At 42.9% G+C, this 18,553-nt stretch overlaps 1 protein-coding gene across 3 annotated transcripts in view; it reads left to right on the plus strand.

The window, feature by feature from the left end:
- The window catches only part of LOC147121610 (1-acyl-sn-glycerol-3-phosphate acyltransferase delta-like), a 342,875-nt gene that overhangs the window by 168,702 nt on the left and 155,620 nt on the right, over nucleotides 1-18,553 (plus strand). For all 3 annotated transcript variants that reach the window (XM_085981991.1, XM_085981990.1, XM_085981989.1), the window contains exon 2: nucleotides 8,258-8,489. In XM_085981991.1, coding sequence (XP_085838117.1) covers nucleotides 8,312-8,489 — 178 coding nt within the window. In that variant the 5' untranslated portion in view covers nucleotides 8,258-8,311. The remainder of the gene's footprint in view (nucleotides 1-8,257; nucleotides 8,490-18,553) is intronic.

Consider the following 18,553-nt stretch of genomic DNA (forward strand, 5'->3'; position numbering starts at 1 on the left):
GACAGGATGGACCAATGGTTTTCTAGCCTTGAGTTTTCAATGTTTCTATATGGATCCAGATCCTGTGGTTCTGGATGATTGTCGCCAAGGGGAAGCAGTTGGACAAGGTGGAGAAAGGGGGACCAAGGATGGAATCCTGACTGCAGGGCCAGGAGGAGAAAACATTTGAGTATATGTAATGGCCTTGTTGGGACAAGTATAACCAGAATTGGGAGAGAGCAGCATTATGAAGTTGGATGACTGAGACGAGGAGCTGAAATGTGGATAGAATTATCAACTGTGTCAAAAGGAGTAGAAAAGTCAAGGAGAATGAGGGGCAGCGAATGCAATCATGGTCACAGTTACTTATGACTGATGAGATTTTACACTGGGCACTAATTTCTCAATCTCATTTTCTTGGAACTTTTTTAAAAGTTCTTTTGGTTCTTATTTTGAACCTATGCTTCATACATGCTGCTGTAACTTGTTTGTGTTGCTGCAGTTTGTACATTGTATAAAAAAAGTTTGATATGTGAAACTGGAGGCCTAGCTACATAGAGGGATGTCATTTGGTAACAATGTAGACTCCTACATGTTGCATAATGTGCGGGCTGGAGTATGTTGTACCCTTGAAACAATTGCCACTTTTGTGTTCATGCGCATCCAAAACCAGTTTTCACTGATGCAAAAATGGCAGTATAAATGAGATTATACTTGTCTTCTCACAGCAGTTACTCCTCCTCGATGCTTTTCTTGCTCTTTTCGCTTTTTATTTGCTGATTTTTGCTCTATTTTGAACTGTGTATTTCTCACTTTTTCAGTAGTTACTGTTCATGAATTTTTTTTTTTAATCTTCAACTTTATTCACTAAATTTTGCCTTTCATTTAATTGTTTTGCTACTCAACCTTATTTCTTTTCTCTGTGACCTGCTTGTCTTCTCATTTGCATCTTCAGTGTGGTTGCCAACTGGAGTTTCCAGGAGTTAAAGATTAATCTCCAGGACACTGTGCAAGCAACCAGGGAGATAAATCATTGGGGCATTAAAAAAAATTGTATGTTTTCATTTTCTTCGAGCACTTTCATTTATTTTTTATTTTAAAAAAATGTTATTTAACACTTTCATTTATTAGTTGTAAAAATACTGGAGATGGGAAAATTGGCTGCTTGACGGTCAAGAATTATCCAGTCGAGTAAGAGTCTGTTCACTTTACGTTTGGTATGGGAAAGTGATGCGTTGCAAGGATGGACGTGTTGGGTGAATAATGGTGGGGGCGGAACTATTAGAGGCGAGAGGTCATGTGATGAAACCTCCAGGAATACGTCCAACCAGAGTTGGCAACCCTAATCATCAAGTGCATCACCAAAAGTGCTGATCACTTTATTGGCCCCATTGCGTAGTGCATTATATGGTCCAGGAATGTCGTGTATGTGTACAGCACAAAGATTGTGAATGTGCAAGGCACCAAATATATTGGGAAGGAAGGCTTAAGTTGTCAACCGGAGATCTGGTAAACAGTCAAGGCCAAAACTGAGAGTGAAGGCTCCTGACGGCAGGAGGACAATGTCAGATACTTTCCCATGCCTTGTAGCTTTGACCCTGACACACATTGTTTAATTATTAACAGATGTATGCACTAATGAAAATCATTGCTTAGTTCTGTTTTAATCCATTCAATTTTGCTAATAGTGAATGTTATGGCTGAAAGAAATAATGAGCAGCCCCAGTGATTCAATCGCATGCTATCATGCCAATCCCATGTGATCTTTTAAAATTCATGCATGGGATGTGGCTGTCTCTGGCAAAGCCGGCATTTATTGCCCAGCCCTAATTGCCCCTTGAGAAGGTGGTGGTGAGCCACCTTCTTGATAACTGAGTGGCTTGCTAGGCCATTTCAGTGGGCAGTTAAGAGTCAGCCACATTGCTGTGAGTCTGGAGTCACATATGGGCCAGACTGGGTAAGGACGACAGATTTCCTTCCCTAAACGACATTAGTGAACCAGATGGGTTTTTACGACAATCTGGTAGTTTCATGGTCACCTTTACTGATACTAGCTTTTTATTCCAGATTTATTTAATTAACTGAATTTAGCTATTGGGGTGGGTCCTGAGGGTAAGGCAGATAAGCCAATAGCCTTTGAGAGGGGGGTGGGTGCTGGATGGCTTCCCCGCAGATAGCTGGTGCGGGAAAGGAAATCAGGAATTGAGTGAGCTGACCTTTTACTGGATGCAATAGTCCCTTTACCTAAAGATGAGCCCTGACCTGCTCAATGAGACATTGAAAGTAATCGCCAGTTTGCCTCTTAGCTTCCTGTGTATTCTGTGCACCTGGGATTTTTTTGGGGGGAAAAAAAGTTGAATTGCGCATGTGTGAAAATATGGCGATTTGGAACACTTTTTGAATCTTGAAGAGGAACTCCATCAGCCATCTTGATTTCTCTTAGTTAAAAATTGAGAATTTGTTTAGCCTGTTGAACTTGCTCTCCTGCTGCTGGCCCTGTCGAATAACTGCATGCTCTTTTGCTGGGAGGGGCCCATCTGAGGCGACCAATTCTTGTTGATGTTAATGAGCAGGGGGTGGGGGGAAATGTTCCCTTTGAAGTGCGTGTGGGGAAAATTGCTTGTTGCAGAAAATTGGAACATAGACCTGGGAAAGGTATTGTTCTCAGAGCTTTATATACACAGCGATCATAATCCTGGGCTTGAACCCAGGGCACACAGCTTCTGCACGTAAAAATAGTTTTTTGTTAAATTTAAATATTAGAGTGGGGTGCCTCAGAGATTGGCCTTTGGGGGTCTATTTATAATGAGGTTGTTGAGAGCACAACCTCCAAGTTTGCAGTCAATTGAGGCAGACCAGATGAGAAATGCAACCAAATTCAGAAGGGTCATTTAGGAAATTGGGTCAGTAGATCTCAAATACAGATCAATGTAGAAAAATATAAAATTTGTATGGGAACAAAGAATCATAAAAGAATGTTATAGTTATGCTGCAAACTGAGCAATAAAATACATTTTTGTCATTGTGGAATTGTTAAAGCCATTGGCCCAATGCATTAAAAATAATAATGTACTGGGTTGTATTAGAAGAGAGATACAATACAAATTACCAGAGATAATGTTGCATGGGAAGTGGAAGGCCTCATCTGAAATTAGGGTTGCGAAGGGGTGGAAAGTTTCTGGTAAATTTCCGGAAATTTTCCATGGGATGTTTAGCTTGGGAATTTTGCCCAAAAAGCACATGCTAGCATAATATTGTTTTTTTTTGTATTTTTCATTTTTTTCACAGGTCCTCTCTTAAAATTACTAACAGAGATGGAATCTTAATTCTTAAGGAATTTCTTAATCAATATATGTTTATCTTCTTACTTGGCTTGATTTAATAATTACAAGTTTTGTGTGTGACTGTGAACAAATGTGGCCTGATTGGGTGCATGAGCGATTAGCTCCCTCTATTGGTGATGTAGCATTGTGCGTGCACAGCTTATGCTTCCATCACATGGAGCATCAGGAAAAATTTACTCACCCTGTTGCAATCGTGCTGATCGACCGCAGTTCGACAGAGACAAATGCCCTTTATTTCTCTGCATAGAACAATGTCATGTTTACCGTCGGATGTGTGGAAGCATTTTACCCCAGACATTAAAGATGGAAAGACTGTGTACATGTGCAAACGCTGTACAAAGGCATATGTAAAGAATGCCACAAAGATGCAGCAGCATTTATCCAAATGCAACAACTTCAGGCCAAGCTCACAGCAGTCAGCCCAGAGTTCCTCTGCTTCCATTCAAGAAGATGATCGTTCACATTCAGCATCAGGCTCCTTATCATCAGCAACTCCTGGCCCACTTGGAAGGTTCTTTGATACAGTGGATAACCATAGCCAGAAGAATGCAGATGAGTGCCTTGCTTGAGCTGTATATGTGACAGGCTCACCCTTCATGCTCACAGCCAATGTGTACTGGAAGAGATTTTTCAATGTTATTCACCCTGCATACTGCCCTCCCACCAGACATGCTTTGTCTACTTATTTGCTGGAGGCTGAGTATAACAGAGTCCAAGGAAAGCTCAAAGAAATGATAGAGATGGCAGACTGTGTTGCAGTTATCTCAGATGGGTGGTCAAATGTACGAGGGGAGGGCATCATAAACTACATCGTCTCCACTCCTCTCCCAGTGTTCTTCAAGAGCACAGACACGAAGGACAACAGACACACAGGCACATACATTGCTGATGAGCTGAAAGTGGTCATCAACAATCTTGGATCACAAAAGGTCTTTGCAGTAGTTACTGACAATGCTGTGAATATGAAGGCTGCTTGGGCTCAAGTGGAGGAGGCCTACCCTCATATTACGTCTATTGAGTGCACAGCTCATGGGCTCAACCTGCTCCTCAAGGACATCATGGGTTTGAGAACCATGGAAACACTGTACAAGAGAGCCAAGCAAGTTGTTAAGTATGTCTGGGGAAAACTGGTAGTTGCAGCAACCTACAACTCCAAGCAAATGACAAAGAACAAGAACACCACACTGAAGCTGCCCAGCAACACTAGATGGGGTGGCGTTGTCATAATGTACAACAGCCTTCTGGAGGGTAAGGAGTCGCTGCAAGAAATGGCAATATCCCAGTCTGGGGATATGGAAACCGCCATCAAGAAAATACTGCTGGATGATGTGTTTTGGGAGAGAGTGGTTAGCAGCCTTAAACTACTCTCACCAGTAGCATCTGCAATTGCTCAGATTGAAGGAGATGACGCTGTCTTGTCAGATGTTCTCCGGCTTTTTGCTGATTTAAAAGAACAAATCAGCATTGCCCTACCCACATCCCTGCTGCTCAAAGCAGAGGAGAAGGCAATTGTTCAATTCATACAGACGCATCAAGAATTTTGTGTCAAGTCGATTCATGCTGCAGCATATATGCTGGACCCAAAGCATGTTGGGAGACCAATACTTTCTGGAGAACAGATCAACAGCGCTTACAGTGTGATTTCTACCCTCTCACCACCTCAATCTGAACGTGGGCAAAGTTCTGGGAAGTCTGGCAAAGTCCTCTACCAAGCAAGGTCTTTGGAATGGGGATGGGATATGGGAATCGTGCAAGCATATCAGTGCACATACCTGGTGGAAGGGACTTTGTGCATCTGAGGCCCTGTCACCTATTGCATCGGTGATACTCCAAATCCCACCTTCATCAGCGGCCTCTGAACGAAACTGGTCACTTTTTGGGAATACGCATACAAAGGTGCGCAACAGGCTGACTAACAAGAGAGTGGAGAAACTGGTGGCTATCCGGGCGAACCTACAACTTAGAGCCAGATACAGAAGTGTCCACCACACAGCTAGACAGTGACAGAGGAGGAAATGGACACGTCCGAGTCAGAGAATCAGGAGGAGCAATGATGAGTAGAAGACTCAAAGGGATAAAATAAGGATAAATTACAGGCTAAATAAGCTGGTGCTCTTTTTTATTTTAGATGGGTCTTTTTGTGGGGGTTCAATAAAGTTCAAAATTATAACCTAAATAAAGTTTTGAAAGTCTGTATTTGTATGGAACAGTATGTCTATTTTGATGACAAAGACCATCAGTGTGCAAAAAAACTCAAAATTCCCATGGAAAGTTTCCTCTTTTAAAAATTCCTGGAATTTTGCAACTCTATCTGAAATGCTGTGCACACTATTGAACACTATACCAATGAAAGGTATTCTATCCCATAAGAGAGTGCAATGTGGGCAACTAAAGTGACACTAGAACTCAGGAATTTAAGTTACAAGAAAAAGTCGAGGAAATTGGTCTGTTCTTGTCGGAAAGGAGATGACCTAACAGTTTTCAAAAATTAGGAAATGGATTGCTCGAAATCTTTGTTGGAGGCCTTGTCTGAATGAAGTGTGGGTAACCGCAAATGAATGCCATTGGATATGAATTGGGCCTTCATTTAGTCCAGAGACTTAAAGATGGGGGTATTACCTTTTGATCTTGGATTAAGGTATGTTATAAATTTTATGGGTCTGCAGTAGATATTCTGAGGTTCGGCATCACCAGTCACTCCCATAAGCGGAGCTCGCATCTCCTACAATCTGGAGAGCACCACCCTTTAATCTGGAGAACATCTTTACTGCCCAAAATCTTGTTCCATCATCAGATAGAATCATACAGCACAGAAGGAAGCCTTTCGGTCCATCGTGCCTGTGCTGGCTTTTTGGTAGAGCTATCCAAATAGTCCCAGTCCCCTGCTTTCTCCTCAACCCTGCACATTTTTACTTTTCAAATAATTAACCAATTCCCTTTTGAAAGTTGTTGTTGCATCTGCTTTCGCCACACTTACAGGCGGTACATTCCAGATCATCATCAACTCGCTGCATTTTTTAAAAAAAATTCTCATCTTGACTCTGGTTCTTTTGCCAATCACCTTAAATCTGTGTCCTCTGGTTACTGACCCTCCTGCCAGTGGAAAGTTTCTCCTTATTTACTGCATCAAAACCCCTCAATTTTGAACACCTCTATTAAATCTCCTTGACTTTCTCTACTCAAAGGAGAACAACCCCAGCTTCCTTAATCTCTCCAGATAATTGAAGTCCCTCATCCTTGGTACCATTCTAGTAAATCTTCTCTGCACCCTTTCCAAGGCCTCAAGATATTAGAACCTGACCTGGGATTGCTTGATGTGAAGAGGGAAGTCAGGAGAAAGGAGGATGTCGTGAAACTCCAGTACGATTTGGACAGGTTGGGTGATTGGGCAGAAACATGGCAAATGCACTATAATGTGGATAAATGTGAGGTTATCCACTTTGGTGTCAAAAACAGAAAGGCAGATTATTATTTGAATGGCAATAGATTGGGAGAAGGGGAAGTGCAAAGAGACCTGGGTGTCCTTGTGCACCAGTCGCTGAAGGTAAGCATGCAGGTGCAGCAGGCGGTTAAGAAGGCAAATGGTATGTTGGCCTTTGTAGCGAGAGGGTTCGAGTACAGGAACAAGGATGTCTTGCTACAGTTGTACAGGGCCTTGGTGAGACCGCACCTTGAGTATTGTGTGCAGTTTTGGTCACCTTACTTGAGGAAGGACGTTCTTGCCATGGAAGGAGTGCAGCGAAGATTCACCAGGCTGATACCTGGGATGGAAGGAATGACGTATGAGGAGAGATTGTGTCGATTGGGCTTATACTCACTGGAGTTTAGAAGATTGAGAGGGGATCTCATCGAAACCTATAAAATTGTGTCAGGCCTGGACAGACTAGATGCAGGAAGGATGTCCCCGATGGTCGGGGAGTCCAGAACCAGGGGTCATAGTCTAAGGATAAGGGGTAAGCCATTTAGGACTGAAATGAGGAGGAATTTCTTCACCCAGAGAGTGGTGAACCTGTGGAATTCTCTGCCACAGAGGGCGGTGGAGGCCAGTTCATTAAATATATTCAAGAAAGAGTTGGATATATTTCTTAAGGCTAAAGGGATCAAGGGATATGGGGAAAAGGCAGGGACAGGGTCCTGAATTTGGATGATCAGCCATGATCTCATTGAATGGCGGAGCAGGCTCGAAGGGCCGAATGGCCTACTCCTGCTCCTATCTTCTATGTTTCTATAACGTGAAGATATCAAGTCATTAAAAGACTCAAAATTATTTGCGCAATGAACAAAACTAATGAAAGATCTGAATTTGCTGTTGTTGTTAACTGCCCATGGACAAAAAATTCGTGCTCGGGAATTTGTCGCCCCCCCCCCCCCCCATACAAATAAAAATTAGAGGGAATATTGCAGAGATGTGTGTAATTTGTGTATTTGAGCCATGCTTCTGTTCTTTCTCCAGTGCACTGAAAGTTGATTGCGCATTTCTTAGTTTACAATACTTCTAAATGACTTGGAATCATGTTTATGCAATATTATCACAAGCATAGGTTTAATAAAAAGCCACATTACATTAGTTTGTACTGCAGTGGATACACCTCTAAGATTGCTGACATAATAACACTTGAATTGGGCATTTGGAACAGACTGTTTAAGGAGCCAAGGCTGCCTAACAGTGTTCAGTATCCCAGCATTGGCCATTTTAAGGTGTTGCCATGTTAGCCATATACCAGCAATTAAATATTCCTGCAAGTTTGTTTTATATAGCTGCTTATCTTCTGTTATGTTTCTAGTAAAGTCACTTGTTCTATTTTTAAAAAAAAGGAACTTTTTGTTGCTTTGGCAAAATTTGAATTGTCTGATCAATTAAAAAAAAAAAATCAACTCTAATCTCTTTCTAGCTCGCGACTTGTATCTAATGACTTGTATATCTTGTGTTGCAGGTTTTCTTTAAGAACTCTGGACAGTTGGTGTACATATTGGATGCCTTATAAGCTATGGGTATCGTAGCCTTCTTGAAATCTCAGTTCATCTGCCACCTTCTTATATGTTACATCTTTGTAGCGACTGGACTCCTCATCAACCTCCTTCAGCTGTGCACGCTGATAATATGGCCAATCAACAAGCAATTGTACCGGCGGATCAACTGCAGATTGGCTTACTGCATTGCTAGCCGTAAGGAAACTTTTGTTCAAATTTATTGTTCAGGCCTAATCTATATGGCATAAGGTAGCTGTAATTGCACTTAGTTGAAATTGTGGCTTTTTTGGGAAGAGAACCAGCTTGGGGAAGCGGAATCATTTTCATCATGATGTCATATCAATGCAGTTCTGATTGTGTGAATTCTGTTTTGAAATGCATGTTGCCCTGTATGACACCAATAAGCCCGGCAGTGATAATCTGATGGTTTACTTTGTTGACCTATTACGGAAGGTATGTAATGATGGAAATTTAGCTTATTGTGTGTTTGGAAACCTAATTCGCAGTCTACTAAAAGCTTTTGAATTGCTATGTCTTTATCAGCAGTATTTTTCTGTAAAAAGGTTACTAAAGGTCCTGTGATGTAGTTTGACAGCATGCTCTCCTGTGGAGGAGTCAAAAAGTTTCAATCATACTGAGTGTTTTGAACAAAATTGCCTGAGACAAGCAGATTGACATAAGAACATAAGAAATAGGAGCAGGAGTAGGCCATTTGGTCCTTCGAGCCTGCTCCGCCATTCAATGAGATCATGGCTGATCTTCTGCCTCAACTCCATTCACCGGCCCTATTGCCATATCCCTTGATGCCCTTACTAGTCAGAAATCTATCGACTTCTGTTTTGAATATACCCAATGACTGAGCCTCCACAGCCCACTGGGGTAGAGAATTCCAAAGATTCACCACCCTCTGCGTGAAGAAATTTCTTCTCATCTCAGTCCTGAATGGCATAACCTTTATCCTGAGGCTGTGGCCCCTGGTTATAGACTCTCCAGCTAAGGGAAACATTCTCCCAGCATCCACCCTATCGAGCCCTGTAATCATTTTGTATGCTTCAATGAGATCCCCTCATTCTTCTGAATTCAAGAGAATACAGGCCTAGTTTACTCAATCTCTTCTCATACGACAGTCCCGCCATCCCAGGAATCAATCTCGTTGCACTCCCTCTATGGCAAGTACACCCTTCCTTAGGTAAGGAGACCAAAATTGTACACAGTACTCCAGGTGTGGCCTCACCAAGGCCCTATATAATTGGAGTAAGACTTCTTTACTCCTGTACTCAAATCCTCTTGTAATGAAAGCCAGTATACCATTTGCCTTGCTAACGGCTTGCTGCACCTGAACATTCACTTTCAGTGACTCGTACGAGGACACCCAGGTCCCTTTGAGCACCTGCATTCCCCAATCTTTCACCATTTAGGAAATACTCTGCCTTTCTGTTTTTTCTACCAAAGTGGATAATTTCACATTTATCCACATTATATTCCATCTGCCATGTTCTCGCCCACTCACTGAGGCTGTTGAGATCCCCTTGAAGCCTCTTCACATCTTCTTCGCAACTAACACTGCCACCTAGCTTTGTGACATCAGCAAATTTGGAAATGTTACATTTAGTCTGCTCATCCAAATCATTGATATAGATTGTGAATAGCTGGGGCCCAAGCACCAATCCTTGCGGTACCCCACTAGCCACAGCCTGCCATCCTGAAAAAGACCCGTTCATCCCTACTTTGTTTTCTGTCTGTTAACCAATTCTCAATCCATGCTAGTATATTACCCCCAATTCCATGTGCCCTAATTTTGTTCACCAACCTCTAATGTGGGACCTTATCGAAGGCATTCTGAAAATCCAAATACACCCCATCTACGGTTCCCCTTTGTTTACTCCACCAGTTACATCCTCAAAGAACTCCAGTAGGTTTGTCAAACAGGACTTCCCTTTCATAAATCAACGTTGACTCTGCCCAATCTTACTATTATCATACCACAGGCATTTTCCTCCTCTCTTATACCCTATCCCCACTGCTCTGAAGGACTGACTGCTGTTGGTGATCATTCTACATTTGTGAGCCTAGACAGTGCGTGTTCAGCGATGCACATACACAGCTGGTTTCTGGAAGAGCTTTAATTATGGATTCTTACTGCTGTCGGGTCCTAGATTTCCTTCTCGACAGCTTTTTTCTTTGGCAAAATTGAGTTTCGGGGCATTGTTTTGCTAATTATGTAGCAAGGGACTGAAGAGATTTTTATTTGGTTAGCTCTCTCTTTAGATATACAGTCAAAATGTGAAATTTTAATGATTGTCATGGTTTGTCAAGACACTGTTTGGATAACTGGCCAGTTCAAATTTGAGGCCCTAGAACATGCATCATCCTATATATTCTTTATGACAACTTTTCAATTGAACTATAGAAATGTAAGTTGTTTCTATTACAAACACCACTTCGCTTATGGGGCTAAATTTGTACCTTTACTACACTTTTTATTGCAGTGAATGAAACAGTGCTTAGTTGTGTTTGGGAACTTGCATGTGGGTGGGGGCGATAGGGGGTGGGGGCGATAGGGGGTGGGGGGAGGTGAGAAGCTTCTCAGCAGGTATAAATAAGCAATGGAAAACTGTTCAAAGATTGCAAAGGAATCCTGCACCTCATCCTTATTCAAAGGACTTATTGTTTTGGCTGTGTTGATAACGTTTGCAACAAGAAGGCATTGTATTACAGACTGGGGTCGTGCAGATTGGCAAGATTATTGTAGTCTGAGCTGCCGTGTTGTAAAAATGAAGGCATGTACACGTGATAGCCTATTTTTTTGTTTAACTATCATTTACAGTTGGTGGTAAGTTGACTGCAGAACTTCATATGCTGCCTTGTGGAATGTTGCAAACATATTCTGAATTCCTGAAAAACTTTAAAACCTGAATTTCAGTAAGTTCCTGAATCATGAAATGTATGCATCCGCCCATAGAATTAGCAGTGAGATGGTTAGAAAACTGCTCCCCATAGACCCCTTAAACAATGGGCAAGCATTTGGGCGCGTATAACTGAGCAATGTAACTATGGAATTTCTGAAGTCCTGAGGTGAAACAGTGAGCGCTGTGTATATGCTGCCTTTGTGAACTAAAGAAAGGCTAGGGCCTATTAGAGATCATGAGGGTAATCTGTGCGTGGAGGCGGGAGACTTCAGTAGGGTTCTTAATGAATACTTTGCGTCTGTTTTCACAAAGGAGGGGCGAAGCAGACATTGCTATTGGGGGAGGAGTGTGAAATATTAGACGAAATAAACAGTGAGAGAGGAAGTATTAAGGGGTTTAGCAGCTTTAAAAGTGGATAAGTCCCCAGGCCCAGATGAAATGTTGTTAAACGAAGCAAAAAAGGAAATAGCAGAGGACCTGACCATCATTTTTCAATCCTCTCTGGCTTCAGGTGTGGTGCTGGAGGACTGCTAATGTGGTACCCTTGTTTAAAAAGGGAGAAAAGGATAGACCGAGTAATTACAGGCCAGTCAGCCTAACCTCGGTGGTGGGAAAATTATTGGAAAGAATTCTGAAGGACAGGATAAATCTTCATTTAGAAAGACACGGATTAATCAAGGATAGTCAGCACAGATTTGTTAAGGGAAGGTCGTGTCTGACAAACTTGATTGAATTTTTTGAGGAGGTAGCAAGGAGGGTAGATGAAGGTAGTGCGTTTGATGTAGTGTATATGGACTTTAGCAAGGCTTTTGATAAGGTTCCACATGGCAGACTGGTCACTAAGTTAAGCCCATGGGATCCAGGGCAAAGTGTCAAGTTGGATTCAAAACTGGCCCGGAGACAGGAAGCGTAGGGTAATGGTTGATGGGTGTTTTTGTGACTAGAAGGCTGTTTCCAGTGGGGTTCTGCAGGGCGCTCCGTACTAGGTCCCTTGCTTTTTGTGGTATATATCAATGATCTAGACTTGCATATAGTGGGTATGATTAAGAAGTTTGCAGATTATACTAAAATCAGTTGTGTGGTTGATACTGAAGAAGGAAGCTGTAAACTGCAGGAAGATATCAATAAATTGGTCAGGTGGGCAGAACAGTGGCAAATGGAATTCAATCCGGAGAAGTGTGAGGTAATGCATTTGGGGAGGGCTAACGAGGAAAGGGAATACACGTTAAATGGTAGGATACTGTAGTGTAGAGGAACAAAGGGACCTTGGAGTGCATGTCCACAGATCCCTGAAGGTAGCAGGCCAGGAAGATAAGGTGGTTAAGAAGGCATACGGAATGCTTGCCTTTATTAGCCGTGGTATAAAATACAAGAGCAGGGGGGGGTTATGCTTCAACTGTATAAAACACTGGTTAGGCCTCAGCTAGAGTACTGCGTGCAGTTCTGGTCACCACATTACAGGAAAGAGGTGATTGCACTAGAGAGAGTATAGAGGAGATTTACAAGGATGTTGCCGGGAGTAGAGAATCTTAGCTACGAGGAAAGATTGGATAGGCTGGGTCTGTTTTCCTTGGAACAGAGGAGGCTGAGGGGAGACCTTATTGAGGTGTATAAAATTGAGGGGCATAGATAAAGTGGATAGAAAGGACCTATTTCCCTTAGCAGAGGGGTCAAAAACCAGGGGGCACAGATTTAAAGTAATTGGTGGAAAGTTTAGAGGGGATTTGAGGGGAAATTTCTTCACCCAGAGGGTTGTGGGGGTCTGGAACTCGCTTGCTGAAAGGGTGGTAGAGGCAGGAACCCTAACCACATTTAAAAAGTACTTGGATGTGCACTTAGGATGCTCTAACCTGCAGGGCTACGGACCAAGAGCTGGAAAGTGGGATTAGGCTGGATAGTCTCTTTGTTGGCCGGCGCGGACACAATGGGCCGAAATGGCTGCCTTCCGTGCTGTGACTTTCTATGATTGCTGTATTTTAACTAAGGTTTCTCTGGAGGAATTATGACATTGGCCACAATTTTGCTGTAGGTAGGCTTAGAGTTTAAGCCACCTCTCCGCAGAAAGGTGGCTTTATATTGTCTGGCTATACCTTGGATAGTTGCCACCAAAACTTAAATTTGTGATTACAGCTTTTGAATAATTTCATAAGTCCATTTGCTTTAAAGCTGTAGCTATGACTTAAGCAATGATATATGCGCATTATTTTACTGCAGCCAGTGCTCTGAATTCTATCTCATAATGAATAGCTCTGCATTTAAAAGACCTACATATATAACCATTTTATAGCGTGTAGGGGTGGGGAGTGGTTATTTTGGTGAAAGGGTGAAAACCGGTGCTAAATGGATGCTGTGCTAATAAGACATGCCTTTTTTTGAAAGTCTGGTTTTAGCATGCAGTTTTGGTCCTAATTGCTCATTACCATAATTTGGACTTGTCTGGAGGTGCTAAAGCAGATCGATACCTGTAGGTTTAGCAGTCAAGTGCTGATTAGACACAATTTTCGTGGAGCAGCATATGTGGGTTCCTCTCACCCACTGAAGGTGTGGAGTGCTCTGGGTGACCCACAGTGGCGCGTTTCAGGATGGCTCGGACTGAGTGAGAGGGTGCACAGGTTCTCGGACGTGGCACTGGAGGTCCTGGTGGAGGGGGTCCAGAGGAGAAGGGATGTCCTGTACCTGCAGGGTAGAAGGAGTTTTGCACCAAGGCCTCCAGTGCATTATCAGAAAATCTTGGTGCATGCTCTCTCATATGTTCAGCCCTTCTTCAATCTTTTACATCACAGATTCAGTTCACAAAGGACTCCCACCACCTCTTCCAGCCACAATGCACCTCCCCTTTAAGATGTGCAGGCTGACTTTAAGTAGCACTAGCCTCCCATGATCTCTCATCCCCTAGTCATGCGTGCAGCCAATAGGTAGCACGGGTAGTGCTGGCTACACACGGCAATCATGTAAAACAGCAGTTTAACATGCTGCCTGCAATGCAATGATCGGACATGGGTTAATCCCCATGCCCATTTTCTGGGGTTATCCAATTTAATCCCCACGTTGTTCAGCTATAATACAACTCTACCACGCTCTGCTTCCTAACCAATTTACCAAGGAAACAAAATAAAAATAGAAATGATTTACCAGGGCATGAAGCCCCGAAGGATAAAACTGTTTCAAGGTGATCGGTGAGGCACAATGTCAGAGTACAAAAAAAAATAGTATTTGTCTCTAAATGGGTCAATAGGTAAATACAAAAACCAAGTTTTGAAGCCCATATCGAACTTAGTTTGGATGAAAAGTTTGCCATAAATAATTGGTTCAGATTCAAATTGACAAAAACATTCCACTACCTATGTATTTTTTGACTTTTTTAGAATTTTTCTAGCTGTACATGCAGATTATCAGCGGCACTCCAATAACCAAGAAATAGTTTTGTTACAGGCTTCTCAAATTGACAAGTCAGACAGAAATTAACAGTTTTGCAAAAAAAAAATGCATTTCATTATTGTGGTGTGTGCTTCCCATGCATTTGGTTTGGAAGAGGATCAAACCGTATACAGGAGACTTTGGTTTATCCAGAGGTTGTATGTCCGGAAACCTCGATCTACCGGCAGAAATCAGGAGCCGTTTTGTTGGGCTTTTTTTCTTCTCATGGCTTTTTTTTCCAACAGTCAGGCTCTGGAAAGTCTCTCTGAAGCTGTTGCTAAGCAACAGTGTTTGTTGTCAGATACGGAGATGAAAACCTCCGTATGCTTCAACATTAACGCTGGTATGTCCGGCAGTTTTGATAGATCGGCAACAGCTCGGTCCCGTCGGTGCCGGATATAACACAGTTTCCTGTACATCTGAATCATTCGATATCCATGGTGCCCCATGATTATTCATTTGATGCAAGCACTGATGCATCATTTCTGTTAGCCCAGCAGCACTAATAAACTACCATGATGATGACACAATTGAACCATTGGCAATTTCCATTTTTTTTAAAACCAAGCAGTAAAGGACCAAGAAATTGCAATTTTTCAAAAAAAACCTGTATATTCTCAATGTTTCTAATATCAGTATTGTGGAACCTCCCCATAATATATCAGCATAATGCATAACAAAACCTCCCCAGAACACACTCCTAATGTAGCACCGGTAATGCTAAACTATCAGAATATATGCATTTTGAGATTTGCCTATTGAAACAGTTATGTATTGTAGGAACAGGAGTAGGCCATTCAGCCCCTCAAACTCATTCAGTTAGCTCATGGCTGATCTGTAACTCGACTCCATTTATCCGTCTTTATTCCATATTCCTTGATGCCTGTAACTAACAAAAATCTATCGATCTCCGTCTTAAGTTTTGATTGATCCAGCAACCACAGCCTTTCGGGGAAGAGAGTTCTATATTTCCACTACCCTTTGTCAGAAAATGCTTCTTGATTTCCTTCCTGAATGGCCTAGCTCTAATTTTAAGATAATGGCTTAGAAATTCAACATTGCTAAAAACCTGCAGGTGCCACTGTGTTAACGATCACCGAAATTGATGGTGCTGGCAGGACCAAGATATTGGCGTTGGTGGCTAATTAACATTAGTCCAGCGCTAAACTTACCGTGCAAGGCTGTTTTGGTGGCACTTGTCCCGTCAGGAGGCCCAATGTAGCATGACCATAGCATCAATAAAGCAAGGTTGTCATTTCAGAAAGCAGCGCAGTCTCTTAAAGGGGAACCGCCTTCTGAAATGAAAAAAATAAAAATCATGTAAAAATATGCAGTTTTTAGCCCTTGCTGCTCAACTGCCTTCTGGAAAAAAATTAACATTAAAAAGAATTCCCAGATGGGAATCTTCAGTTGTTAAAGCTGAATTGCCTTCCGCACCTAAAAAAAAAAGCCAGCTTTGTGCAGGGGATCAACACTGCAAGAGAGGTCCTATACCCACAGGAGCCAGGAGACCCTCCAGAAAGAAGGATGTGGGACCAGATCACAGAGGCCGTCACTGCCAGCGGTGTCGCCCCCACGCCCTGACTCCAGTTCCTAAATAAGCTATATGACCTCAGACCAGTGGTCAAGGTCAGTGAATGCATCTTCAAAAGCCGTCTCCTACCAACTGCACCACTAGCCTCTCTCACTTCTCAATGCACGACTACCCCTCTTTTCCACCCCCCCCCCCAATCATTCCCCTACCAACAATCTACCAAACTCGAGGCACACCTCCCATTCCTAGCTTCACATCACTCCCTTGGAGGAGATGGTGCTGGCCATTCTTGGCAGGGGCATGGTTGAGCCCTTGGCCAACGGCGGGGCTGAAATGATGCAAGATGCTGATATCCTCACACGTTGTCCTCCTTCTCGCATGCACCTCTTGCTTTCCCGCCCTTCCCTCACCACAGCTCCACCCTTGTGCCTTCCTCATTTCACACATCCAAGCAATGCAGTCTGCTCAGCCAGTGGTTGACCAAGAAGGGGGAGAGAAAAATAAAGAAGAAACAAACACCGTTGCTCGATTATACACTCCCAGCCACCAGCTCCTCAAGGTCGATCAACAAGGCCACTTGCAGTGTCCCCCACTGAAAGTCAGCAGCCTTCCACCAGCCATGCTGCAGCCACTGGGGTAGCACTGCATGACATCAGTAAGATAGGCAAAGGCACACAAGACAGTCACTAAGGGAATGCATAAGGGTGATTAGTTGATTTCTTATGTCATATTGGATGGATAGATGTATAAAGTTTGATTGGAAAGTTAGCATTGTGTCCAAGAGGATGCTGTGATGGTCAATAACAGAGGGAAGGTAAGGTGTGGGATAAATGTTGAAAGGGGAATTGGGGTTGTGGTCACTGGTGCGGCAGGTGGATCATTCCATCCTGGATATCCCGGCCAGAAAGGGGCTGTCTAGGTTGCATCCTTCCTTCTGCTTCTTCCTCTTCTCTCTGAGAGCAGATACTGGAAATAAATAAAAGCATAAAATGCTAGAAATACTCAGCAGATCAGGTAGCATCTCGATCTGAGCCGTGAACTCTGTCTATCTCTCCACGAATGCTGCCTGATCTGATTATTTCCAGCATTTCCTGTCTTCTCCGAAGCCTTCCTTTACCATCTAAGGCCTTGCAAGCGGCTAGCAGCACTCCCTGCACACTTAAAAATCTTTGACATGTATTGCACCAAGCCGCTATGTCAATAAAAATTTTTAAAAATCAGTCCAAAACCTTAAATGCAAACTTACCTTTTTAAGAAGTGCTGACAGCTTCTCCGTCTGCTGCACACTCGCTTTTCAGAGCAAGCTTAGGACCCAGCGCTAAACTAACTGCTAAGGTCCAAGTTTGTAGAGCGTGACGTTAAGTCGGCATTGCACGCCGACTAACATCACACTCCATATTTGCATCTCCAGGGCCAGCGCTGCTAACGGCAGTGCTCAGGCCCTCACCAAAAGAGCGACCACTGTGTTCCGCGCCAGAGAAGGACGTTAGAATGACGGCCACCATTTTTCGCCAGGATTACGGCGGCAAGGTAGGGAATTTCTGAGCCCCTGCCCCTTGTTCTGGATTTCCCCACCAGAGGAAACAGTTTCTCTATCTACACTATCAAATACCTTAATCAGTTTAAGCATCTCGATCAGATCACTCAACCTTCTAAACTCAAGGGAATACGAAGCAAGTTTATGCAACCTGCCCTCGTAATTTAACCCTTTAAGCCCTGGTATCATTTTGGTGAATCTGCAATGAACCCCCTTCAAGGTCCATATATCTTTCCTGAGATTCAGTGCCCAAAACTGAACACACTGCTCCAGATGGGGGTTTGTACAGCTGTAGCATAACTTCCTCAACCAATCCTCTGAGATAAAGGCCAACATTCCATTAGCCTTCACTAACCTCCCAACCAATTACCAACTCATGCAACAAGGTTACCTCCAGTTCTGTGTGCTTTCATTATTGCTAATAGTGTTTTGTGTGGAACCTTATGAAATGCCTTCTGGAAGACCAATAGACAACATCCATAGATACTCCCTTGTCCATCATGCTAGTGACCGCTTTAGAAAATTGAAGTTAGGTTATGTCTGACTATCCATCACAAATCCATGCTGACTCTTTGATCAGATCATGCTTGCCCAAGTGCTCAGTTAACTTTGATAGATTCCAGTAACTTCCCACAACTGACTTTAAACTGACAAGTCTGTAGTTACCTGGTTTCTCCATCCCTCCCTTCTTAACTAATGGAGTGGCATTTACAATTTTCCAATCCACAGGCACAATCCCTGAATCTAGAGAGCTTTGAAAAATTATGACTAATGCACCTGCAATTTCCTCACCCATTTCTTTTAATATTCTGGGGTGGAAATGATCAGGTCCTGGTGATTTGTCTATCTTAAGTCCTATTAT

The sequence above is a fragment of the Somniosus microcephalus genome, chromosome 3 (assembly GCF_052327205.1).
Source record: "Somniosus microcephalus isolate GS21.2 chromosome 3, FLI_Smic_1.0, whole genome shotgun sequence".
Lineage (NCBI taxonomy): Eukaryota > Metazoa > Chordata > Chondrichthyes > Squaliformes > Somniosidae > Somniosus > Somniosus microcephalus.